Source organism: Sylvia atricapilla, chromosome 1, assembly GCF_009819655.1.
Source record: "Sylvia atricapilla isolate bSylAtr1 chromosome 1, bSylAtr1.pri, whole genome shotgun sequence".
NCBI classification, from domain to species: domain Eukaryota; kingdom Metazoa; phylum Chordata; class Aves; order Passeriformes; family Sylviidae; genus Sylvia; species Sylvia atricapilla.
Window position 1 is genome coordinate 141,591,900 of NC_089140.1, and position 26,337 is coordinate 141,618,236.

General features: G+C 43.1%; 3 protein-coding genes across 23 annotated transcripts in view; 1 reads left to right on the top strand and 2 right to left on the bottom strand.

The window, feature by feature from the left end:
- Nucleotides 1-486: 486 nt before the first annotated feature.
- On the bottom strand, nt 487-16,930 carry TATDN1 (TatD DNase domain containing 1). Of its 4 annotated transcripts, none has more exons than XM_066335987.1 (12): nt 16,819-16,930; nt 14,813-14,878; nt 14,231-14,280; nt 11,852-11,915; nt 10,520-10,663; nt 10,377-10,419; nt 6,632-6,717; nt 6,486-6,526; nt 5,058-5,134; nt 4,309-4,379; nt 3,297-3,423; nt 487-590 (listed from the first exon to the last, which is right to left on the bottom strand). In XM_066335987.1, the coding sequence occupies exons 1-12, from the start codon at nt 16,838-16,840 to the stop codon at nt 488-490; spliced, it is 894 nt and encodes a 297-aa protein (XP_066192084.1). In that variant the 5' UTR covers nt 16,841-16,930; the 3' UTR covers nt 487. The 4 variants fall into 4 exon arrangements, with proteins under 4 accessions (XP_066192084.1, XP_066192092.1, XP_066192109.1 ...); XM_066335995.1 differs by having other exon boundaries at nt 16,827-16,884; XM_066336003.1 differs by lacking the exon at nt 487-590 and adding an exon at nt 2,410-2,814.
- Nucleotides 16,839-20,564, top strand: NDUFB9 (NADH:ubiquinone oxidoreductase subunit B9). Its single transcript, XM_066336019.1, is given in 5 exon segments — nt 16,839-16,908; nt 16,911-17,022; nt 17,156-17,348; nt 19,250-19,363; nt 20,329-20,564. Coding segments are annotated over 5 exon segments (621 nt in total). The 3' UTR covers nt 20,461-20,564.
- A 2,502-nt stretch (nt 20,565-23,066) lies between these two features.
- The window catches only part of MTSS1 (MTSS I-BAR domain containing 1), a 126,947-nt gene continuing 123,676 nt past the window's right edge, over nt 23,067-26,337 (bottom strand). For 16 of the 18 annotated variants that reach the window (XM_066335788.1, XM_066335781.1, XM_066335813.1 and 13 more), the window contains one exon: nt 23,067-26,012. In XM_066335788.1, the coding sequence (XP_066191885.1) occupies nt 25,321-26,012 (692 nt within the window). In that variant the 3' untranslated portion in view covers nt 23,067-25,320. The remainder of the gene's footprint in view (nt 26,013-26,337) is intronic. The other 2 variants (XM_066335922.1, XM_066335846.1) reach the window with 1 other exon arrangement.

Here is a 26,337-nt window from a genome sequence, read left to right on the forward strand (position 1 = left end):
AGCTTTATTGCAAAAAACTAGTGAGTTGTGTTTTAAAAAAATCCGTAAAAAACTTAGGTTGGTAGACTTAATGCTCTAGCATTTGCGTATGTGGAACAAAAGGCGACACTGCTCAGCTTTCTGATGAAGCAGCAAAGTGCATGCCATGGATGTGTCCAACCCTCCTGAACTGCCAGCAGTAGCTTGAAGTGCTTTACATGTGAATGCAGCAGCCTGGTGCTCATCCTGTGCCTCCACTGCCAGCTGGAGGTACAGGCATGGGCTGGCCTTGAAGTCGATCCTGAATTTTGATGGAAGGGGAACAGGGCCGAGAAACTGCACAAAGGCAGACCACCTTTTTAAAAGCAGCTTTAATCTTGTACCATAAAAAAACCCCAAACCCACTACATATTGGCTTCCATTGATTAGAACTTGCAGGTATGATGATTTTAAAGTTTTTGCAATATATTTACTGAAGTTACACTGAATAAATGTAAGAAAAACAACTTTACATATTTGGAAAGAAGACTTTAATGGTGTTGTTATATAGAGTATTGGCCAACTCAAGGGGGTCATCTTCTCTTACTGCCGCCATTATTTCCAGTATTTGACTAAAAAGGAAAGATTTATATTAGAAGACCTTAACCCAGTAATTCAGAATGTACTTCAGATTGCTGCATATGTATGTACAAGTCACTGAGATTAAGCTGGAATAAAAACCTACACTAAGAGCAATAGGGCAGGGTACTCAGATATGCAAATAGCTTCACTTTTAAGTTACTAACTGCCATTTCCTTTACACTGAACACTGGTTTGCTCACTGGTACAGATTCATCTTTGGTCTTTTGACTCTTGTTTGGAGGTAATTAAACAGCTTTCTGTTTTGAAGGAAGTGTCATTTTGTGGGTGTCTTTATCAATGATCTTCATTTTTCAAACAAAAACTCAGCCTGTCAAGGCTAAAGGTGCACTATGAATAGACTGGTCTATGGTAAAGCCTGAATTCCAGATACAGCTTTATCAGAACACAGTGCTGCCAAAGTAACTTACTCCTACTTCCTTGTTCTTTAGCTTAATCGTGATTAATGTGGTCAGGTATTTGCAGTAAATATTAAATAATCAATTTCAAAAGGCCCAGGGCCTTGATACAAGCCAGGAAGAGGAGGTTGTAAATGGGATGGACATGATTAAAACTAAGCCACAACATTTTCTCTGCAATTGCTTCCTTGATTTTTTAACAGTCATTCTTAAAGTAATATTCTGTACCCTTCCTCAGACGTGTCATACTTTGGTTTTTCCAGTAGCAGTAAAAAACTTCAAACTTCACTCTTTCACTCTTTCGAGTAAGAAGCTTAAGCTTGGTAGTAGGGTTTGGTGGGCTTTGGATTTTGCCTCTAAACTGAGGCAATAGCTAAACTTCTCTTGGTGAAAGGACAGAGTAGAAAAAGTTGCTTTAATCATTACTTTATTGAAAATATTTTCCTAGATGCAGAATTGGCCAAACAACTTGTTGATTTAAGAGGATATTCCAGATGAGATGGAGTGAGATCAGGCCTACTAGTAAGTAACAAATACCAAAGAATTTCACCCAAGGCTTAGGGATTACTCATCTCTTCTCACTTGGATGCACTAGAAGGCTGTATGTTACTGTAACACTGTGTATGCAAAACTGCTGAGGTGGAAAGAGAAGTCTTGTGGCCGAATTTTTTAAAAAATAGCTTCCAAGGGGAGTAGTTCTAAATATATATCTATGAAGCAAAAATATCACTATCAAAGCTGAAAGATGTCCAGCATCACTGAAAACAGAGAAATGGAAAATTCTTTCTGCCAACTGAGATGTATTAAACTGGATATATACTCTAAACATTAAAAATACTTTGTGGACTGAGTAACATTCCCTCACACCAGATTTTGCTACTTGAAAAGTCGCAAAATACCAATTATCAGTTACCATTCTTCATTTTTCTTAAGGTTTAAGGGATTCTTGAAATTCCACTGGTTATAATGGACATTATTGGGATGACAATTTCAAAATAAGGTTGAGCCAAACAAGATTTATTTCATAAACGAAGGGAAAAGCCAAAGCACAGCATTTGTGTAATGATCTTGAGTGCATTTGTGCACTCTGCATCTACATTTTGAGTTTGGGGGTTTCTGAAACGCTTCTGTAAGGCAGCAGACGTGTGGGGTGTTGTTGACATACAGGCTGGTTGAAATAGTAACAGTAGGCCCTTCACTTACGATCAAAAGAGTGTTTTCAACTGATCTCCTCTCCCATTCCAAAATCATTGGCTGACCCTAGAAAGTCTTAAAATACTGCAGGAAAACCCTTCCCTGTGCTAATGTGTCCTCTTCACATTTAAAATGCCAAGAAAAAAAAATTCAATGAGTGTTATAATTCACAATGGTTATATGCAATTTGTTATAATTGCATTTAATATATCTTAATACTAGGAGTTGTCACCATGTAAGCTTAAACTGTGCTTTTACATTATCAGTGGTTTTCCAAGCTCCTTCATGTCTCAAAAAGCAACAGAATTCCCTTCACTTCTCAAATAAGCTCTTGTTTAGACACCTTGCTGCATACCTCGATCTTTAGTATGATCCTGAGCAGTATTTCAAAATCTAGACAGGGAATTCTGAAAATTCAGCATTTCATCTCTTAATGGTATTTAATGCAGGTATTTAAAACAATTACACATTTCCCTGCTTTTCACACTTCTGTGAGGAGCTGTGTGGAAGGAGGCAGAAAACAGTGTCTGTGCTTAGTAGTTCTGTCCATAAGCCCCTGGAGTTTTCTTTCACTACTCTGTATCTTGGCTGCTGTCAGCCATATCTAAATTTCACAGGATCAGATTTTTTGAAGCATAACAGCAGAAAAAAGAAACATCCCTGACAAAATGCATGTTGTGGCAGTTCATGTCACAGGCACTGCTGGTGTCTTGGCACTGTCCCACCTGTAGGACTGGCCTGATCCCCAAGGCTGGATCAGTTTTAAAAATTACTTGAACAACAAGTGAGTGAAATGAATATTCAAGTCACGTTACTTTAGAGGGTTTAACCTTCTACACTTATCAAGTGAAAAAAATAAAAACGGTACTGGTTTCACTTTCAGGGAGCACTGTACACCCAGAATTGCTGTAGAAGTAAAATTAAGACTTCTAATTTTTTCCACAGCCTATAAAGCAAAACCTTGCACAAGTTCCAGTACATTTTGAATTAATTTCTATTTTCTACATTACTAGTGAACCAGGATTTTTCTATTTTTTTTATGTCACAGTTGAAGTATTTAAAATAGGAGTACAGTGGTACACTTACATTATATGGCAGGGTTCATTTCTGTCCTTCAAGCAGTGCCCTTTTTCCCATTTCTTTTTTGTAGGAAATGTAGTTTTAATGTATTTTGATCCAGCGTGAGTATTTTTCACTCCACACCAAGGTGCATCTAGTTTAATTTGAAAGAAAGAATTAGGAGTGCAGTTGTTTAAGAGTAGCATGAGATAGTTTAATCAACTACTTCTACAGACAAAAGTTCCTGCCATCTCTTTCTAGCAGCAACCTCCAACTCAAAAGGAAATTTAAGAGATCTGGGCACTTTAATACCTTGGATTATTACACCATTATCTTCTGGATTTTACACTTGAAAAAATCAACAATAATAATATGTAACACTAATTTCCTCTGACATGATAAAGACAGCCAGATACACTGCGTGCATTCCACAGAAACTTCCTGTACAACAGGTCTGTACTTCATGTGCAAATACATTTAAGGATTTAGCAGTTTGTGATTTTCCTTTCTCAGAGTCAGAAATTAAAATAATTACTGTATGTGTAACTTGTCAATTATTGATAACTGCACATGGAAAAATAAAACACAACATCTCCAGTCAGTCCATTAAAATGACTGCTCAGTGGGGTAAGAGGGGAATTTAAGCATTCTTCCAACTATTCCATTTAAAGAGCAGTTGTTTCCAAATGGCACTGCTGCTGCCAGTGGCTAATTCAGAGCCATTGCCCTGTGCCTGGCACATCTCCAGCAAGCTACATTTTAAAATATACTCTAACAGGATTCGGGTACATTTAAAAATCCGAGTTGTCAATTTGTCCTTTTCATCCTTCCCTGCAATGTCAGGGACTGACACAGCAGCTTATTCCTTCCAGCAGAAGGCTGGAAAGGAGAACTTTTGTAAACTGCTTTCTCAAGTAGAGAAAACATCCACTGTTCTGAATTCTTTAGGTCTTGATTCTGCTTTATGATTGCTACACCTATACAATCTAGTATATCTCATTGCCCATTGTCACAAACTGACCAAGATATAAAATCTTACCAGTCTCTATCATTAACCGTTCACTAGGAATTGATTTCAGTGTTTCCAAGTTGGCTTCTGTTTTCAGTGAACTAGAAAAATTTAAATTTTGGTTAAAAAACCTATAAAAAGTATATAAAAATAATTACTGTGGCTGTTAAAGTGTTTTGTAGCAAAGGCAGCTTCCTAAATAATTTTGTTCATAAATAAAATCGGCTTCCTTTTTTAACCATTCTGCCCATAAATTAAAACTCTGCAGAAAATAGCAAATTTAGTTAGTGGGAGAAGCCATCTCACCCCAGTAAATTGTAGAACCCCTCTGGCTGCCCTTGCTTGCCTGGTGACAGCCTCTGTGCCTTACAAAGTGGTGCTGGCTGGCATTTGGCCAGGTGACTGCTGAGAATCCAAACTGCATAACCAGGAGATGAGGCACTCAGGTTACATTTGCATTGCTCTACCATTTGACAGGCAGCTTGAAGTCAGGCTGTTTTTTAAATGCTCCTCAGAAGGAATCTTTCCATGCTCAACAACCTTATTTAAATACAAACAAGGGTTGTCCTGAGGGTAGTAGAGTGGACGTGGATTAGCTCACTGAGCTGCATTGCAAGAGCTTTGATGGCTAACAGACTAATGAGAGCAATTCTAAATCTGTCAGATGATTAAGGGTCTAGTGAGCTTTGAAAACTTGACCTCATTGTTTAAAGAAAGCAATGAATTTGCTACAGCTGCCATTTTAAAGCAGTTATATATATTTCCTGTAAAGAACTTACCAGCCATTTATTCCAATATAAAGATCCAAATCTATTAGAGCTGCTGCTTGTTCCTTTGTGCCATCAAAAGAATGTACCTAGAACACATATAGATGCAGACATAAAAATACATATGTACTTTTAATAAAACTCCAATGATTCAAGTATTTATTGCCTTTTATTAGCATCAAATACCTTCAACAGTATGCATTACACATCATTACAAACATCAAGATGGAACATGGCTCAGTTGATTATGAATTTGAGCAAAGTTCAGGCTGAAGTCACTAGAAGTGGTTACCACATTTTAACAGTGATAAATATGTGTAGAAAAGGCCTATTCAGTAATACTCTTGGCCCTGGAACTCCCTCTAACTGGGAGAACTGGTAACTGGGAGATCATACTCAGGAAGTAATCCTGTGCATGCTGAATTTTTAGATTCTTTCCTCAGTATTCCCTTCAGGGCACTGTCAGGGCCACCATAAGAGCAGCATTCTGATCTCCACAGATGTTAGTCCACTGGAACCAGCGAGACACTCTGGTCATTCCAGAGACTTGGTGATTCCAGAGAGGAAAGTGGAGGATCACAAGTTACACGGTGTAATGCAGCTGGGAACTGCATCTTCTCAGCCTGAGTGCAGTAAAGAGACTGTCTGCTCTGCCTGTGCTGTGACAGGGACAGGCAGTTGCAGATGCCTGCTCGTTTTTCCCCCCTTTCCTGGCTGTGCAGGAAAAGAAAGGGGGGAAGGAAGGAGAGCCTTCACAGCATTACATAGGAGCAGAACATGCAAAGCACTGAGAGTGGGGAAGGGTTCTGTTGTAACAAAGGACAAACCTGGGGACTGTGATATTCTTGTCATGAGCATTCATTACTTTTGAAAAATCCAGTCATAATGAAAACCTGAAAAAGCACTGCTGGACTTCCCTGACCGTTTCACCCAAAGCTTTTCCTGTTAGACTTTTGAATTAAAAAACATGTTCTGAATATCTAAAGACAAAGTAATCATGAGTTCCATCTGGATCTAATTTGAAAATTATGTCTAACGTCAGAAGCAAATGTCTGAGGTTATAGTTTCCACTCAGAACACACATCTAAATTATCTGTGGTCTGCATGAATTGCAGCTACAGACACTGAGGGGGAACTGGGGAAAAGCCAATGTCAATTATAAGGTGCTTAAACTGTCCTTCTGGCAGGCCAAGAAAAACTGTTCACATCAGCTGCAGACCTTTTTCTCAGCCTATATTCTTACCTTGCAAAAATCCTGTCGAATAAGCAATGAACATAAAAATAGTAAAAGGGACTGGAAAATTTACCATTTAATAACAGCTTAAATCATGTAACAGGAAGCTTACCTAGATTCTATGACAAGCAAGAAATTGCATATTAAGCAATAATATTCACACACATGCATGGAAAAATGAATGCTACACTGAAGTCCATACTTACCACCCCTCCTACAATTCTATCTCGGTTTCTTCTCATTATGTCTATGAAACAAAATAAAAATGTAAGACAGCTTTATAACAAATGAATATAGAAGATTTTCATATTCAGAATTTGCTCTAAATAGGAAATTCTCAAACAAAACCCACCTAAAAAATCAGCATGTGAGTTTCTACAGTGCAGAAACATGGGCAGCTGTGTCTGTTCTGCCAAGTCAAACTGTTTTTCAAAATACCTGTAAAATAAAATTCACTTTTAAAGAGAAACTCAGTGTAAGAACAAATAAAGACAGTAAAAGACTTTTTTTCCCAAGCTTCTGTCCTTCAGAGCTAAAGACAGAATTAATCGATTTGCCAAGCAAAAGTTCTTATTTGTGCAAGAACTTAACCTCTTTCCCACATGTACTGCCACAGCTGTGATCTATGCGTGAAGACAGGCAAGAGCCTCAGTACTGCAGAATTTATATGTGTATATGCTGAGCATGTACTTCTGTATAGCGTGGGTGCTGGAGTTAATTTTAAAAATTTACTTATTTTTTAATGAAAGAGGAACTATGATCTGAATGATCTGAATGTCAGGAATGGGAGAGTGTGAATGACACAGAGGCCACTATTTCAAGAAGCACTCATAAACACAATGAGGGTGAGCAGGGGAGCACTGTGAAGGCTTTTACAGCCTCCAGTGGCCAAACTGCATCAGAGCTGCTGAGCTGTGAGTAACAAGCCATGGAGGTGAGTCCTTCCTCTCTTAGGGTGGAACGAACATCAGATTAGACATCATACTTCTGCCCCATTCTGTCTTTACCTGTTTTCCCTCCCCTCCTCTGTGTTCCTGCATCCTTTCACTCTTTTTTGTCCCCCTCCAACTTTGTACTCCTCGAGTTGCCCTTGATGGGGCAGTAACAGCAAGGCCCCAGCCTGTGAAGAGGCACTGGAATGTGGGCAGAAGGAAGGTAAGGAGGTATAGCCAGGTTCCCCGATGCAACTGCCAAAGGAACATACCTAGCACTGGACTAACCTGTGCTGCTCATTAGCAGCAAGCTCTGCAATTACCATTCCACATCCCTGCTGCCCACTCCACCCAGGCAGGGAAATCAGCCATGCTCAGGGAACACAGCATTGGAACTGAAGCATGGCAGAAGGCCAGCAGTGCATGGGTGACTCAGTGTCCACATGCCTTGGAAAGACGATGTTATTTGGGCAAAGCAGAACAACACTGCCCCTCCCAGCAGGCTGAGGCTCTGTGCACGTACTGGATTTTTTGAGGTGTTGCTGTTAAAACACAGTCCAGGGCACAGGGAAATTCCCACCATCAGTTATCATACCCATTTCAAAGGGAAACTCCAGGGATCACACACTACTCTTTATGAGTCACTTATCAATCTGGGAAAGTAGCAGCAAACCATTAGCTTGATTTACATTTTCCTAAAAAAACCAAACAAACAAAAGACCCTAAACAAATATGCAACTAGTCATTTAATTTTATGTCATTTTCACCATTTTCTGTATATTACAAGTTGATATTTCTCAGATCAAAGTTACCTCCCTGTTAATCAGTGCAACTCCTTGAGATAAAACAGGTTAAACAAATCAGCTGTAACCTTGAAAACTGACATGAAAATTCATGAGAATGCATTACACCTACTTTGAATCCTCTTTGTCTAGATATCATGCTTAATTTAGCTTGTTTGACTAAATATAAATTAATTGCAACTCATGATTGCTCTTGTGGCTGAATAGCTACATTTTGGTGTGGGTTTTCTTTTAACAGAATACTGGTTTCATATGGGAAAGTGGTTTTAGAGACAGAATTGCAAATAAGCTCCCTAAATAACCTACTGGCCATTTTCAATATAATTTTGAGAAGGGTAGAGCCATTGAAAATACAAAGCTTAGTGCCCACACAAATGGAAATGAAACTCAAACTTCTTCCTAGCAACAACAAAGCCCAACGTATGTTATTCCTTGGCCTGTCAAAGAGAAAGAGAAGGTGGATGGGGAGGTGACTGAAGAGACAAAAATAATAATTAAAAAATTCAAAAACCCAAAGCCTGGAAAAGCATGAAGAAAACACACATACATTGATTGGAATGATAACAAAATTACTCAGTAAAAAACTAACCCTGATGAGGAGTTCCAGTGCTTAAGGAACAACCTGTTCCTTTGAGCAAACTTAGTTTTGATCATCATGTTCAAATGCTACAGGATCAAGACACTGAAGGAGCTAAAGCAAACTGGCCTTGCTGAAGTAGATCTCCAGACAAACACTTCTGAATTAATTTGAGAAATGGTGCATGTGATATTGTTCACTTCCCCCAGTTTGGCTGGGAAAACTCCTGGTTTTGTGTTGCTACACACCACAGACCCCTCCCAGTGTACAGCAGATGTGAAACTTCTATATGCTTACCAGTCCATTTATAATATGACTTTCACAATAACATGAAGGCAGTACCTTCACCTTACTACAGTTCAAATCACTGCTTTCTGTTGGAAAAGTTCTGAGAATGGGGAAGTTTTTGAAATAAAATGTTCTTAGGAACACTACAACAAAGAAATTTCATCTTCATTAGATTCTTAATAACTTTTAAACTGAAAAAAGAAGGTCAAAAATAATGTTCTTTTTTTACAGGTGAAAATTATCCAAAAGAAAACACAGCATAACTAATCAGGAAAATGTTGATTAAGTACTAAATGAAACAGAGGTCATGCTCTGATACTTCCTGGGAAACAAACATACTGCTCTTCTGCGGGAAAATTGTGCAGCTGTGTGCCAGCCCTCCCCGTGGCTGCTGCACCTGAACTCTGGAGCAGATGAAACCCAGTGAACTGTCTCCGTGTATTTCACACTCTGCCTCCCCCTGTTCAGTTCACTGATCAGGCCTGTCTTCTCTTTCTTTACAACTCAATTTCAGTGCACCCAATTAGAAGTCACTATGCCTCTTCAGCTGCAGTCCACTGGACAAGGAAATGAGACATGTATTTTTTCTCTCTATAACATCAAAGCACTTAAGGATCTCAAAATCTGATACTCCATCAGTACTTTAGAACTGCATCAGCCACAGAAAGGAAACAGGTTACGCTCTAAGGTGTGTTTTGCTGACCTTCATGTACACTGAATTCTACCAGGAAAACCAGTCCTGTCCCCTTTGCTGAGCATTATGAAGAAATTTAACTCCTCCTGCTGCTAACCTGCAGCAATTAGAAAAAACACAACCAACCACTGCCCCCCAGTGACTAATTTACTCAGAACAGTAACACGCAAATGTAATTCATTAATCACTCAACCTACTTGAATTTATCACCTGTATCTTTCAATCAGTTCCCTCTGCAGAGAGTTGTTCTCAATAGAAGAATGCAGGCTGATTTTAGGGGCTGTGGTAGCTTCTTTCCATGCAACATCTACGCTGCAGGTGTTACTTCTCCACCTCCTGAGATTACCTTTACCATCAGCTTTCCATTGTCTGCTCCTAACTAACACTTCCGTACTAAAAACTTTTCTTCCCCACTGCTGACTAATGCTTTTGATAGTTCTGTTCCCTTCCTCATGCCTTTCACTCAACAAACCAATTCTTTCACACACTACATTTTTGTTATTTTTTCCATGAGTCTCTTAGAGCTCTTAACTATTAGCAAGAATGAAATCTGTCACACCCATGAATCCACAATTTCTGACCAGTTTTACAGAAAAAGACATGCTGACATAAGACATGTTGACATAAGTCAACACCAGGCAGGTAGCAAAATTTAGCACATTGCACTACTTGAATGTAGGCAATTTCTTTAAATTCCCATTTCTGCAAAAAAAAACTCTGGGCTCAACCCTTTAACTTTTAGAGCTAGATGTGACAGTATGTTATGTGGCAGAGTCAACTCACAATCATCAAAAGTTTCTTACTTGAGTTGGATGTCCTTTGGGCAAAATTCTAATCTATCGAAATCTACAAACAGAAAGAATAAAGAACCCATTTAGTATTTTAGGAAATTTTTTTTAGTTATGTCTAGAAAAAATAAATATTGAAGTAGTAAGATAACACTTACCTAAGCCACATTCTCCAACTGCTATTACCTTTGTCCTATTTTTTTCAATCAGATTTTTTAGTTCAGATAAATACTGTTCAGGGCTACTCTGCTCAAATTCTCCACAACGGGTAGGATGACAGCCAACTGTACTGAAAAACATGTCTAAAGCAAGAGAGTATTAGGAGGCTTTAAGGAAAAAGAAAAAAAGAAAATTTATTTAAGGTCTAGAAAATATCTGCCTCTGGAGGGCTTTTTTATTGGTCACAATTTTAAAAGAAAACTCTATTTGACCATATTTATCTTAGTGATAATTTCATTAGACAGACATTTTCTGCCTTTAAAATGTCACACAGTATCTCCAGTTGGGGTGTGTGCATGTGCCTTTTTTTAGTATACATTATTTGGTGTACTCCAAAACTGCAGCTTAGAGCTGAACTGTTCTGGTGGAGCAGCCCTCAATAAATCATACAATTGTTGAGGCTGGATGAGACCTCTTGAGATCATTTAGAAATATATCTTGCTCAAAGTGCATCAGGTTATCCCAGCTGTAAGAACTGTCCCTCACATGCTCCTGTGTAAGATTTTAGAGAATTTCAGAGGTCACATCTGCCTGAATTAACAAGTTTCTGATCTAGATTAACTTACCAAAACAAACATTTCTGCTACGTGTAAAAACACTGGGGAAGGAAAAAAACAGATAAGGCCCCAAGCAACTTATCCTAATGTTCAGTCCTGCCTTCCTAAAGGGAAGTGGGGAGGTGGACTGGGTTGGACCAAATTATCTCCTTAAGTTCATTCCAAGCAAAATTATTTGATGTTTCTGTGAGCACTTCATAATATGTTTTAGTTCAAATACATATTAAAGTAATTAGTGGAATGAAATTTGCCTAAAGAAAAGAGAAGAGCCATTCTCCTTTCACAGAAAGAAAGGAAAAGCCAGGGGAACAACCAAAAGAAAGACACCTCTCATCATCAAGCTGGTCATAACAGACTGGTGAGTAAAAACAAAAAAAAAGGCAACAAACCACATATATTTCACAACATGTAATCATTTTACCTTATTTCTAAGACAGGAACTTGTATCAATATTTTTATTCCAGAAAATTCCTATATTTTCTATTTTTATTCAGAAATAGAGCATGCAGGAAAAGAGTGATTCCTTCCAACATCAGGGATCTAAAGAGCAACACACGAACTCATACACAATGCATTCATCCCACTCTGAAATGTAATTTCTCATTTTAATCTGAGATTCTGTAAACACCTCTGGGGCAAGTCCTTTTGAACTCAATTCTGAGAGCATAGGAGGTTTTATTTTTGACTGACAATGTAAATTTAAAGCGAAAATACCATTTGTCTGTGCCAGCTGCAATGCATCTTTACTATCTTCTAAACTCCCACCTGTAATCAAAAACTTGAAACAAGAAAAGCACTGTCAGTGTGGATATTCTTTGAACATCAAACAGAATGTTTAAGAAAACAGATACAAGGAAGGATCTTGACAGAGAACATCAGAATACTATTACTAATATATATATATAACAAGATTTCATAAATCAGCAATAAACATCAGTGGTCCTCAGGAGCTAGCAAATACATTAGGCAGCAAAATATGATTTTTCCCCCTTCATCCAGTGTTTTGTATACAAAGTATTTAAATCATTAAAGGAATAAAATACTTCAATGTGCAGCAGTATTAACTTCCTGACACAATGACTGAAGACTGTATTTGCACTCAAGAAATGATACTTAGAAATATTCTCCCTGTCTTACAGCTGGGGAAAGTATACACTCCCAAAGACCCAAAACAAGACATGAGTAAGCAGTTAAACCAAAAAATGAGTCTGTATCAGAGCTGGGATTATAAATTTAAGAATTTCCATCTCTGACCTTTTATTTTTACCTTAAAGTTATCCCATAAGAATTGTTGCCTGCAGTGTACTTTTTTAACCATCATTTGCAGAATATTTCACCCTAGGCTGTAACAATCATGTCTACAATGCTTTTGGACAACTCTTCTCCCTGCCTGTGCTATCCAGCAGGCTCTGGCATTCTTGCAGTGTGCTCATGACAGACAGACACATCCCAATGACACCACCAAGAAATGTTAAGATGAAAATGGCTTAGTGCATACATGACACAGAGCAAAACTTCACAGAAAATTACCATCAAGCAGCAGCTACATAGAAAAATAAAGGTATTTTCTAATCAGCACATTAAGATTCTAGGCAAGCAGGAACAATCTGTGATGGAATAGGCTTCTGACACTGTACAGGCCAGTAGCAAGACTGAGAACAGCTAAGGGCAGGAACTACTGAATAACATTTCTCAATCCACTATGCATCTTGAAAAAGTAATGCAGGTAATCTATTTTTGATGATTTAAAAAAAAGCCACTTATTTTCAGGGGGTGGTATAAAAATTAAATAGCACTTATACAGCATGTATAAATGTGACCTCACCCCTGTATTTGCTACAGTGAGGGAACTTCTCCATCACCAGTTTTCTTTTTTGCAATCCCAGTGCATTTCCCACTCTTTTCAGAGAAGAGTTTTTCAACAAACTCCCCAGATGCCCATTCCTCTGCTACAGGAGCATTTACTTCTTTATTTCTAATCCAGTAGCCTTATTAGTGCAGTAGAATAGTTTGTGACTGTAGGCATTGTATTCTCTGGTAATTCATTTTGTCAAAAATTTATTCAGTTTAGAGAAAGAGAGGCAGGCTAAACTATGGAATGTGATGCACTCTGAAAACATCAGTTTCAAGTTCAGAGTTACAAATTCTCTCCTGATGATGCTGTTTTAATACATGTAAGCCAGTATTTACCAGCAAACATGCAGATGTCTCAACTGTAAGATTTTGTGGGCACTCCCAGCTCTTCTGCAGTTACCAATTTCCTTTATATATAGAAATATCTGAAAACCTCAATCTGAAGAGTTTGATCTTCTGCAGCAATTGTTGATTAAGAATCACGGAATCATTAATGTTGGAAAAGACGTCCAAGACGACTGAGTCTCACCCCTGACTGATCACCACCACCTTGTCAACTAAACTACAGCCCTGAGTGCCACATGCAGTCCTTGCTTGAACACTTCCATGGGACAATCACCACCACTTCCCTGAGCAGCCTGTTCCAGTGCCTGACCACCTTTTCCATGAAGAAATTCCTCCTTGATGTCCAACCTGAATCTCCCCTGGCAGAGCCTGAGGTCATTTCCTCTTGTCCTGTCACTTCTTGCCTGGAAAAGAGACTGATCCCCACGTGGCTAGAGCCTCCTTTCAGGAATTGTAAGCAATAAGGTCTCCTCTGAGCCTCCTTTTCTCCAACTGAACAACTCCCAGCTCCCATAGCTGCTCCTGATAAGCATTTACTCTCTAAGAGTCACACAGGTCATGTTTTTGAACACAAAAGGAATGGCTGCCTATAGTACATCATGGAAAATGATGTACCATTTCATTACAGCAGGTCAGAGGAGAACATCTTTCTGTTGAAACTGTACAAAACAACTTCTACATCCACATTACCTACAATATCACTGAACTTCTATAGTCAGCTTCAATAATGATCCGTGCAATGCTCTGCACAGAACACTTTTTTGTGCTATTGAAGGAAGTTACTGCACTTTCCATTCGAGTCCCAGAAACATTGTATTAGTGGAAGAGCACTAAAAAAAACAAATATTAGAAAGCAGCTTAAAATTATGAAGCCATTTCATTGTAAGAAATTACCTTTTTAATGCCAACTTTGACTGCTCTCTCTATTACATCCAGAAAATCATCTGCAAAAGTTCATAAAAATGTCATTAATTTAACTTGAGGTTTTACAGCATAATTTAACTACTTTTCAATTTTCATGCAGTAAAAAATCTTATCATTAAATCTTTGAACCATACTTCCTTAATCTTTATAAGACAATAACGAAGTGTAATAACTGGAGATCAAATTTAAATCCAAGAAGTCAGTGGAAGTTTTCCCACATACTTTAGAAGGCTCTCCACTTTTACATCTGTATCACAAGGCCACAAGAGCAAAAAGCCTCACATTATAGTTAGTAACTGTGATTCAGCAATGCAATACTTTGACAGACCACTGTCCATAATTCTCAAATTATCAGTTTTTCAATGCAATCCCAAGTAGATTAGCCATTGTCCATTTCACTCCAGAAGCAGAGTTACTTGCATGTAAACAATGTGCTTTGGTTAGGGTAGCCAACTTATTTAGTCAGGCTTTCTTCTTTAAGCCCAAGTACATAAGGAGGATAAGAAAGAAACCCTAACATCATGTTCTGACATGCAAGAAAGAAATATTTACCTTGATGTTTCTGTGTTCCCCTGTAGATTCCTCTGAACATAGGATCTGTCAGGTTAATACCAATATCTATGGAAAACCAAAGATAGAAATCAGAAGTTATAGCTGCTCTACATTTTACTCTGAGCATTAATTAGTTAGGGAAGACAATAGAAACCCTATCTAAACCCTGGACCAGAACATTGGAAGTAATAAAATGCTTAAGCATAATCTTGCTTGCATAACTTGAAAACTTACTCCTTGCTAGAAGTGACAGAAAAAACAAATTTTTGCCTCTGTGCAACTTCAGACTTTCTGTGAGTGTATTATGCACACCCTCATAACCACGAAAGTGAATACACATATGCTTTTTATTGCAAACAAAGCTGCTTCTCACATGAAAACACAAATTTATGCAAACAAGCACAAAGGAAGGGAAAATGCAGCATCTCCCACACAGCCTTCCAAGGGTGGGAACAGCAGAAAGCCTCCTAAGAGCCGCCTGTTGTCCCTCGGAGTGCCATCCCTGGGCCATCCCCGCCGCCCGGCAGCACTGACGGGGCACCTGCAATGCAGGTACCGCCTGGAGCCGCCCGGCCCGGCCCGGCCCGGCCCGGCCCGGCCCGGCACAGCACAGCCCAGCCCGGCACAGCCCGGCCCGGCACAGCCCGGCACAGCCCGGCCCGGCACAGCCCGGCACAGCCCGGCCCGGCACAGCCCGGCACAGCCCGGCCCGGCACAGCCCGGCCCGGCACAGCCCGGCCCGGCCCGGCACAGCCCGGCCCGGCACAGCCCGGCCCGGCACAGCCCGGCCCGGCCCGGCCCGGCCCGGCCCAGCCCGGCCCGGCACAGCCCGGCACGGCCCAGCCCGGCACGGCACAGCCCGGCACGGCCCGGCACAGCCCGGCCCGGCACGGCACAGCCCGGCACGGCACAGCCCGGCACGGCCCGGCCCGGCACGGCCCGGCCCGGCACGGCCCGGCACGGCACAGCCCGGCACAGCCCGGCACGGCACGGCCCGGCCCGGCACAGCCCGGCACGGCCCGGCACGGCCCAGCCCGGCACGGCCCGGCACGGCCCGGCCCGGCACAGCCCGGCCCGGCCCAGCCCGGCCCGGCCCAGCACAGCCCGGCACAGCCCGGCCCGGCCCGGCACAGCCCAGCCCGGCACGGCCCGGCCCGGCACGGCACGGCCCGGCACAGCCCGGCACGGCACGGCCCGGCCCGGCACGGCACGGCCCGGCACAGCCCGGCACGGCACGGCCCGGCACAGCCCGGCACGGCACGGCCCGGCACAGCCCGGCCCAGCCCGCTGCACTGGGCTCCACGGCTCTCCCTGCGCTGCAGCCGGGCACGGCCTGACACACTCGCTCCAGGAACCTCCGCAGCTGCCAGCGCTTCCAGCGGGGATCCTAGCGGGAACGGAAAATTTCCGAGGAAACATTAAGCTGCTCTGCAACACGAAGGGTTTCCACATGAACCGGCCTTTTAAAGTTATTTACACGCTTTACGTCTAATTTCCTAAAAATACTAACGTTTTCACCCAAGCCAGTTCCATACAATCAGAAACAACCACGACTAATTTGCCAATGCAGGACAGGGAAGGAAGGGCGGCCGAAGCCCCAGGGCTGGGGGGTAACCGAGGAGCAGCAGCCCCAGAGCCCGGACACAGCACAAACATTCCCAAACGATTCCTGGGGGCTCCAAGGCCGCCGAACCTCGGGACACCAAGAGGGACCGCAGGAGGCGACAAGCCCTGGAAGAGGGGCCTGGACAAGCCTACGAGACCGTAACAAGCCTGAGCGACTGGGACAAACCCTGGATAAGGGGCTGGAGCAGGAGGCGACCAGCACTGGATGAAGGGCTGGGACAAGCCCTGCCATCACAGCCCCAACGCCCGTCCGCTGTGCGCGGCCCCTCACGGAGTGGGGTAGCGGCGGCCGCCTGGGGCCGGCACCGGGCGAGGAGTGGGGTTCTCTGGATCGAAGACACGGGGACAGAAACCCGCCGCCCTCCCCGGCGCCCCCTCACCGACGAACTTGGCGCGGCTCATGGCGGCTCCGGGCGCGCTCCCGCGGCAGAGCGGGCGGGGCCGCGCCGCCCTCCCGGCATCCCGCGCGCGGGGGGACGGCGCCGGGGGGCCGCAGCCATGGCCGCCTTCTTGACGCACCAGCAGAAGGTGCTGCGGCTGTACAAGAAATCCCTGCGGCACCTCGAGTCCTGGTGCATCCACCGGTGAGGGCGAGGGGAGCTGGGAGTAGGGAGCGCCGGCCGCCCTCACATCGGGGCGCCCAGCCCCGCGCTTGGCTGGGCCCGGGGTGGGGTGGTGGTTGTTTTCCTGCTCACTGTGGGTGACCTCTGTCCGTAGAGACAAGTACCGCTACTTCGCCTGCCTTCTGAGGGACCGGTTCGATAGGAACAAGGGCATAAAGGACATGGTAAAAGCCACCGAGCTGCTGAAGGCCGGCGAGGCGGAGTTCTGGGCCAGCCAGCACCCGCAGCCCTACATCTTCCCCGACTCCCCCGGGGGCACGTCCTACGAGAGATACGAGTTATACAAGGTAAGGTGCCGCTAACGCTGCGAATTGCTGCACTTGCTTTGAGCTTCTTTTATCTAAGTTGACTTGGACAGGGCCGCAGCTTGGCTCAGCAGTATCACTTCACTGCTCGCTGAACATCTTGCTGCTTGTGTGGGAGGAGCTGCTCGGGTCCTTGAAAATTGAATTTCTTGATGAGTTTGGACACCGCTTCTTGCTCTTTTGGGATTTTTTTTTTTTTTTTCCCGGGGATAATCATCTGCTCTTTGGCCAAGCGCAGTCCGCCCCGGGGGTCAGGCTGGCGCAGGAAAGGGCTGGAGCTGAGCTGGGGAAGTGAACACGCCGGGAGAGCTCTGCTGCCTCCCCGGCACAGCCTTGGCTCCTCTGCTGAGCTCCGGTGTCACCTTGGCTGTCGGGGACTTCGCTTCACTCGTTCCTGTGGTTCTTGCAGCGTTTTGAGTAATGTTACCAGTTACCATTTCCCTTCATATGCTGCAGGTGCCAGATTGTGCAGTTTGTGTGTGAGAGGAGCACTGCCTGGAAATAGAAGCCTTATTTTTAGACTCTTCAAGGCACTTCTACAGGCATTGGCCGTCAAGATTGTTTTATTTAGGAGCAAAAGTTTCATAGAAAAACACAGGAACTTTGCTTTATTGGTATCATCTTTTTAATGTGTTAGAAGTTAACACTGACCTAGAGACTGCAGGCAGCCATTTCCTCATGAATTTGAAAAAGGTGCTGGCGCAAGACTGGATCTGATCAGATCTCTTTGCATATTAAGCCACGTAAAAAATAAAAATATGACATAGATTTATCAGGGGCAGACTAAAGAATATATGAGTGAAAAAAGAAGGACTTGCTTAAGCTTATGCCAAGGTCAAGTACCTGAGAAGTAGTAGAGATAATAGTGACAGGGAATATGGACAGAAAAAAGGGCAGCTGAGCAATAAGTGGTCAATATTAGTCTTCATACAGAAACACAAACTGGGTGATGTGCTCTTTTCCCAGTTTGATGGGCTAAAAATTGTCTTAACAAAATGGCTGTCACAAGGCTTTGGCTGGTTTGTGTATCAGTGACTGCTCATTGTGGATGCTGCTTCAAAGTGTAATTTTTAAAACTGAGGCTGATTGGTGGTTTTAACTGGAGTTTGCTGTGTGTGGATACTTACTTCAGCAGCTGTGCTATTTCCATTCAGTGAAAGGTTTGTTCTTTGATGAGAATCACAGCAGGAAATGAAAAGTGTGAATATGACTGAATATATATGGTGGTACTGGAGCAACTTCTTCATTTTTTTTTAATTAGGATTCTTTAATCAGCGTTTCTCTCTTTAAAATGTAAACAATTGGGTTTTTTTTAAATCACTGCAAAAATTTAAATTTTGTTTTTTTTCCCTTGTCAGGTCTTAGAAGTCAGACCATTCTCCAGATCTTAATGGTCTAGGAAACGGCTCCTTTCTTAGTAGTTGTAGATAAGCAGAAATTAGCTGTAATGTTCTGTCTCTGTCAAATAAAATAAATCAGTAGTTGGAATGAAGTATTCCTCTGACCTGCTGCCTTTGAGAGAAGGAAGAAAAGAAGTCAGATCTTCTCCTTTACCAGATGGAATTGTTTTGAGAAGTTTACAGTAAACTGAGATGACCTGGGACTTGTTTTGGAATGCTGTGATTTAAGCAAGTCACTGTGATGGGTTCCTGTGGGTTAGGATAATGTGTGAAAAGTTCTGACCTCTGCCACGTGCCTTGAGATAGTCAGGCAGCTCTTAAATGTGTAGAGCTTTGGCGTTTTTATGTTATGCTTCAAAATGGAAAAAAAAACCACCCTAGGGACTAAGACTGGCTTCAGCCTTTTTTCATTCTTCTGCATGTGTGTACAAATGTGATTTCATATATAAAAATAGTATTTTAAATCATATTTTTCCTCAACAGATTCCTGAATGGTGCTTGGATTTCTGGCACCCTTCTGAGAAGGCAATGTATCCTGATTACTTTGCCAAACGAGAGCAGTGGAAGAAGCTGCAGCAGGAAAGCTGGGAGAGAGAGGTCAGTACTTGCCCTATGCAAAGGAAAGTCCCTTTAGCACACAAGAATCCTGTGTGGCACAGATGTGTTCTTGGAAAAATTACTGCATGTCTGCTGCAGTCTCATTTAGACTCTTCAGTGCTGGAGGCCTTGTCAGTGTCAAACAACCTAAAATGCCTACACATTTGTTACAGCTTCTGAAGGGTTATGGAGGGAATTTGAAGTTAAGGCTGAACCTGCAGCCTTGTGTCAGTTAGTGAGAGCTGTTGTAGCAGTTTTGTGGGGGGAAAAAGTGTCCAAAGTGGGATGAAAGGAGAGTAACAGCCAGAGAATTCATCTGCTGCTGCTGTGGAGCTCTGACACTTCCTGGTTACACCTTTGAAAGTGATTTGCTGCAGTGGTCATCAGTTGTGCACTGAGACTAATTTCTGGCCATCCTAAACTGAGAATTGATTGGAAGAAGTTGGGTGTTCCTAGAACAGTTCTTTGATTCAGTTGGATTGTATGGAACATGGCACTCTGAGCAGGATTGACACAGGGACAGCCAGCACTCGTGCTGCTTCAAGAAATGGGTATTGGAAGCATGTGAGGGGCTGTTGGTGAGGTGCAGGAACAGAAGTCTCCTACTGATTGCAAGGAAACTTGGTCCGGGCTTGGAATTCCCTGTCAGCTTGCAAAGCAGCATAATTCAGCCTGTTTGATAGAGTAATGGTAGACATGAATTACATGGAAATAATTCACCTTTGAAGTGAAGTTTCTCTTGTAAATCACCTCTTGCTTCTAGAAATTCCTTCTTAATTAGGTAGTATGAGCCTACAATGATGACTGAATTGGAGATAATGTTGGGAAACATGAAACCTGTGAGCTGAAGGTGTTACCACTGGTTCTTCTCAATGGAAATAGGGGCTCGTTTTGCTTACTTCCTGGGCACTGGAAATGGGAATGTGTGTTAATGTGCTAAAGCAGTTCTGTGTCTTGTCTTCTAGGTTAAGCAGTTACAAGAAGAGACTCCAGCTGATGGTCCAAAAACTGAAGCTTTGCCTCCAGCTCGTAAGGAAGGGCATCTGCCTCCCATGTGGTGGCATCATGTCACTCGACCTCGTGAACAGCCCATGTGAGACCACCCTGGGTGTGACTGGCAGCAGTCTGTGCTGCAGGCAGGTGGCACCTCGGTGACCAGCTCCTCTGTAGAATAAAGGCAAATAAAGTAACAGAAAAGGTGTTTTTCTGGCACACTGCTCTTCTCTAGCACACTGGCACTTCACTGCCAGCCTGTATCAGCCCTATAACTTGGAATGTGGTACTAAATACAGGCAAGGTGTTAAAGCTTGAATTAAAGATACAGACAGCAACAGACACGGGCTTTGGGTGCTCTTGTACTGAGGGTATTTCTGACCATGCTGCAGCATAAAGTCATCTTTCCTTCTCTTCCCTCATTAGGCCCTTTGCTGCATTTTTCACTTCTGTGTCAGATCTCACAAGACATAAACTTTCCTTACAACATGGTGCTTTCCTCATGGCATGGATACCAGGGCTGTAGAGCACCAGAGGAAAGTTGATCCCTATATAAACTGAATCCCAGGTAACCACTGAACTGGATCAGTTAATACACAGGGGCTGCTGAGGATTGTGGCTCTTGTGTGCCCACTCAGGGGTCACAAGTGGTTCTGGCAGTGTGACACACTGAACTGGGGACAAAAAGCTGTTTGCTTCTGGCCACGTTCCCAGAGCATTGGTACAAGACGTGGGAAGTTCTGCTAACACTTTCACTCGCTGCCCTATGAGAGAACAGATGGGATTCAGCCACTGAGCAAAAGCTCTGGAAAACGTGGCCCTTCAGCTGCTTCCCTGTTTTTAGGGCTAAAAGGTTTTTAGGTTACCTAATTTGACTTCCATTCTACAGAAGTTACTTGACTGTGCCCATGTTTAAGCCTAAAGCTTAATATTTCTGTCAACCCCAACTGAACAAAAGATGGCAAAGCATGAACTTCAGCTCTTCTAAGAACCAAACATATGTAGCTCAGGAATAAGGCTTTTATGTGGTTGGTTTTTAGAAACTCTTAATCTGCCCCTTTCCAGTAAGTCTGCATGCTAAAATAGTTATGAATTTTGAAAATAAAACTTCAGAAAAACATCTTTATGTATTCCTCAGCTGAAATTTTCATTCCTGCCATGAAGCAGGATCTGTTTTCTGTGCTGAGTTAGTCCAAAAGTAGTGATGGAATTGAGGTGTGCCCTCTTCCAGCACAGCTGTCCACCACATGCCACACACCTCAGGCTGGAGCTGTGACTTGGAACAAGTGCCTTCAATACTGAAACAGCTGAGCAAAGCACTGACACCTGAGTGAGACAAGATGCTCAGCAGTACTGCAAATACAGCCACAGAGAGAGGGGGGAATGAAACCATGATCCTTTCGGAGACATTTGCAGCCAAAGCACATTGGCTTTTCCTAATCTTCCTGACTGTATTGGGATGGGATGGGTTAACTATACAGAGCAGCCCTCATAGTCCCAGGAAGGTGCTAAGAGCACACCCAGTGCTCTGGCTACCGCTAAGCAGTGCTTCACAGCATCCAAGGTGTCCGCTTGGCATCCCCCTCACCAGTGGACTGGGAGTGGGAAAGATCTTGAGAGGGGACAGCTAGGACTCAGGATAGCTGACCCAAACTGACCTAAGGGCATGGGCTTCTCTCTGCAGGGCTCCAGAGGTTCTGCCAGGAGCCTACTCCAGCACAGCATTCTATGGGCTCTCAGCCTCCTTTGAGCAGCCACCTGCTCCAGCATGGGCTGCAGGTGGATCTCTGCTCCCCCATGGAACTCCATGGGCTTCAGGGGCACAGCTGCATCACCTGCAGGGGAATCTCTGCTCTAGCACCTCCTCCCCTCCTTCCTCAGTGACCTGGGTGTATGCTGTTTCCCTCACATATTCTCACTCCTCCTGCTATTGCTGTCCCACAGAAACCTTTTCCCCTTCTTAAATCTTTTATCCCAGAGGGGTTACCACTGTCAGTGTTGGGCTTGGCCGTGGCCATTGGTGGGTCCATCCTGGAGCTGGCTGGCACTGGCTCTTTCAGACATGGGGAAGGCTTCTGCCAGCTTTTTACAGAAGCCACTCCTGTAGCCCCCTGCTACCTAAGCCTGGCCTCATAAGCCAAATGCAGTGGGAAAATTGATACCTTTAGATAAAAAATCACTGCAGTGGCAAAGAAATAAACTGGGCTATCATGTGGCAGCTCCAAGAGGGAGCAAGGTCCTCCTCCATATGCCTTCAATGCTGAGAAAGCTGAACAAAAGAAACTCTTCAGTCCCTCGGGGAGCTGTGGGAGATGGTGCTGGTGTTGTGCCTGATAAATTCTGGCTGTGGCAGGGGCAGTATTGACAGCAGCAATTTTCTTGCCTAAAGAACTGTGATCCAGCACTGAGGTGGATGCACAAAAATGCAGAGTCATCTGTGCTTTCTGGCCAGGTAACAACAGCAAGGTGCAGGGAAATGTCATCTGCTCTTTAATGGGAATTTCCATCAATAGCACTGCACCTCTGCTCCACTGCTACCCTGCTGGTGCCCATCAGTAAAACACAGCTATATGCAAATTTATTTACTCGGTTTTAAATTCTCCCTTGGTTCTATTACACACAGGGGGAACCTGCATGATCTTGAAATGCCTGAGGAAGGCCACCATTGATATCCAATGCTCTGGAAGCAGAAAGTCTTTAAGAAGCAAAATACGGGAGTTTTCAGCAGTTCTTTATTTATAATGTAGGCTTAAGCAATCGTTACAATGTAGAAGGGAGACACACTTACAGCAATTATTTATACCAGTTTAGAACAAAAAACTGCACAGGGAGAGGTCAACTCTCAGTACAAACTAGCAACTAAACCACAATAATTTACCATTAGAAACAATTTATTTTTCAGCTGTGACACTGCTTTTACAATATGCAAAAACACAAACAATAGAACTATCCAAAGTGTTTTGTCACATTCTTTCTACATTGAATTTGGCAACATTTTATATTAAATTTTACTGATTATACTAACGTTTAAGAACTAAACAAGTGAAAAGCTGTACTTGGGTACAGTTACATCCATTTATTTCAAAGGTTTAAATAACACTTTTAACTATTGAGATTATCTCCTAACAGTTTTTGTTATGCAAAAACCATCTCAAAGCCTCATTTGCACAATGCATCAGCTACTGTATCAAGATTGGTGGGCTACACCACAGGCACTACTGTTTATTATATTCTGTAATAAGGAGCTTGTTTTTCAAAGAAAGGAAGGTTTAATATTTTCTAAGAATCATGCTTTTTTTTTTTCTTTTTTGCTTTTAAGCCATAACAAAAAAAAAAAGTTTAGCAAGCACAGCAGTGTAAAATGTCATATAGAACACAGTGACTACACAGTTACTAGAAGTTTCACATCCAATGCAGTTATGTATTAAAGCATAAGAGGTCATGTAGGCAAGTCTAGAGCCAACAGAAATCTGCAGTGTGTGGTGGAAACCAGCCCCTTACGTGTGTAATTTGGTGCATTTTTAAACAATCCCGGATCCGCAAGTCTGGTGTCCCTCCACATGTGGGTCTGCTGTGGGTGGGCAGACAGCATCCTTCTGGATTGTCTGACTGGAACACGTGCCACGCCAAGGGGTCTGCACATTTCTGTCAGCTTTAGGAGACGGGTACTGCAGCAATAACTTACTTTTACTTTAAGGAAAAAATCCAACTCTTAATGATTCTATCAATAAGCGTTCCAAAAAACATTACTTAAAAGTACAAAAAAAGAGACTATAGTGGTCAGACTCCCGGTATTATCAAAAAAACCAGTATCACCCCCCACCCTCCACCCCGTTTCTTTTCGGTATTTAAGAAAAGCCAATCAACTGCTATTTAAAAGAAGTTAAGAAAAACAAGCCCCTGTATTGGAAGGAAACATTCGCAGTTTATTAGATCACAAGCTGGTTTCACCTGTCAAATTTTTAAGTGTTTTCTCAAAATAGTTGGGCTTTCTAAGGTGCCCAGCCTGCTGGGCACAGTCAGAAAAAGGCATTTTGATAACGTCTAAGAACTCCCTGCTTGCATTTTAAAAATGTTTTCACATTTATAACTGCCTTAAGCCTGTTGTCCTTGTTTGTATTCAGCGGAAGGATGAGTAGAACAAAACGTGAAGGTGGAAGAACCAAGCCTACACAGTTAAGGCTGCATGCATGTGACTGAGAGTTGCTGCTGTGCAGTCAAAAAAGAAATGTGGAAAAACCCAGTTTTTAAAACACCCTACAGAAACAAAACACTGCAATCCAATATGGCTTATTCTGATGCATTTACCATGAAGCTACTAGTAATTCATTCTACTAGGCTACTTTTGTGCAACAGCATCTGCTATTTTGATGGCATCTCCCTCCCCCCACTACCCCCCAATAACTCTACCAACTGCAGGTTTCTTCCTTGCATTATATATTGCTTTATTGTCAATTTTTATTCCTGCTTTTCAAACTTTTTTAAATACGTAAATGAGGATTCGTTCCATATAGCTTGACTTAAACTGTAGTAAGTCCCACTGTTCTATTTTTAAACCTCACTATTACAAGGCGCTCTACAAAAGCTTGCAAAAAAGCCAAATTTTCATTAAATCCCTTTGCTGAAGTTTACTACTCGACAATTTTTTTTTCTTCTATGATTTAAAACTTTACAAAGAGTTATAAAAAAGGTAAATGGGATTTGGCACCTTCAGAAAAAATTAAAAGTGTAACTTAGATCAAAAAAATGCAGAAACAAAATCATTGATATTTACAAATTAAAACACCACTGAAGATTATGTCTTACTATGCTCTTTCATTTGTTTTCTCGTTTAGAGTACTTTCAGACTGTCTGTTACCGAGTATCTTAAAAAAATCATTGATTACAGATTGGAATGGATAGAGACAAATTAGTTTTCTCACAGTTCCTTCTCGGCGTTCAGTAGTCTGGCAGCTTCTCCTCCCCTAGGAAATACGAGGCGCTGAGCGATCATTCGTGGTCGTCTTCTTCAGCTTGACCCCGCGCCGAATGGCGTTGAGCATATCCTCGCCCTGGGGGACATCGCCGGGGCTCAGCTCACCGGGATCCGCCTCGGCCTGCCCCGCGGGGGCCAGGCTGCCGCCCCCGTCCCGCTCGCTCTCCTCGCCCGCGCTCTCGGGGACCGCCTGCCTCTGCTCCTCGGCAGCGCCCGGCTTCTGGCCTGGCGCCGGGGGGTTGACGGACGCCTGCCCGCTCCACGAGGGCACGCTGGTGACGGCTTGCCCACCATCTCCTGCTGCGGGAGACTCCAGACTTTGCTCGGGGCTCTCTTCTGTGCCGGCGAGGGCACCGGGCAGCCCTCCCGGGATATCGGGGACAGTCGGTGTTTTGACGGGAATCACCGGCGTCTTGATGGGGATGGGGCCTCCGCCGATGGTGCCGCGCCTGACCGAAGGCTTGGTGGAAGGCGTCCGTCGGATGGTGGCGACGCCGGGGGTGACGATGACCGGTCCCAGCGTGGTTGGCAGACCTGCGGTGGAAGCAGGACGCTTGGTTTGAAACATTCTGCGATAGGACTGGCTAATGTCACTGTTTCTTGGGATGGTGGAAGATTTGTCAAACTCCTGTTGTTCTGCCTCCTGGTCACCACTCACAGAGAAATAATCATAATCTGAAACTGATGCCAAAAGACAGAGTTAGGATCAAGCTGGAGCAGACAGCTGAGTCATGTCAGTAAGTCTGAAGCATGTGTAGATAACCAAAAAAGCCTGGAGTCAGTAACAATAAAGGGAGTTTCCACCTTTAGAAAGAAGGAAGAAAGTCCAAGGTTCTGTGACCAAGATTTGATGCCTGAAGGCATCACAGCAGACCTATCCTACAGCTGCAGAGGGCCCATGGCTCTTGTGAAAGAGAACAAGCTCCGTATTTGTCACCAACATGAAGATACCAAAACCAGCATCCTACAAGCCACATGCCACCACTTGCAGATAGAAATACTTGAA

What these genes read in the sequence shown, in the direction of transcription:
- TATDN1 (XM_066335987.1), bottom strand. Translation starts at nt 16,840, where the DNA reads ATGAGCCGCGCCAAGTTCGTCG. An exon ending in ATAGAATTGTAGGAGGGGTG is followed by an intron (nt 5,135 to 6,485) that starts GTAAGTATGGAC and finishes TATGTGTTCTAG; the next exon opens with GTACATTCTTTTGATGGCAC. An exon ending in AATGAACCCTGCCATATAAT is followed by an intron (nt 591 to 3,296) that starts GTAAGTGTACCA and finishes TTTCCTTTTTAG; the next exon opens with TCAAATACTGGAAATAATGG.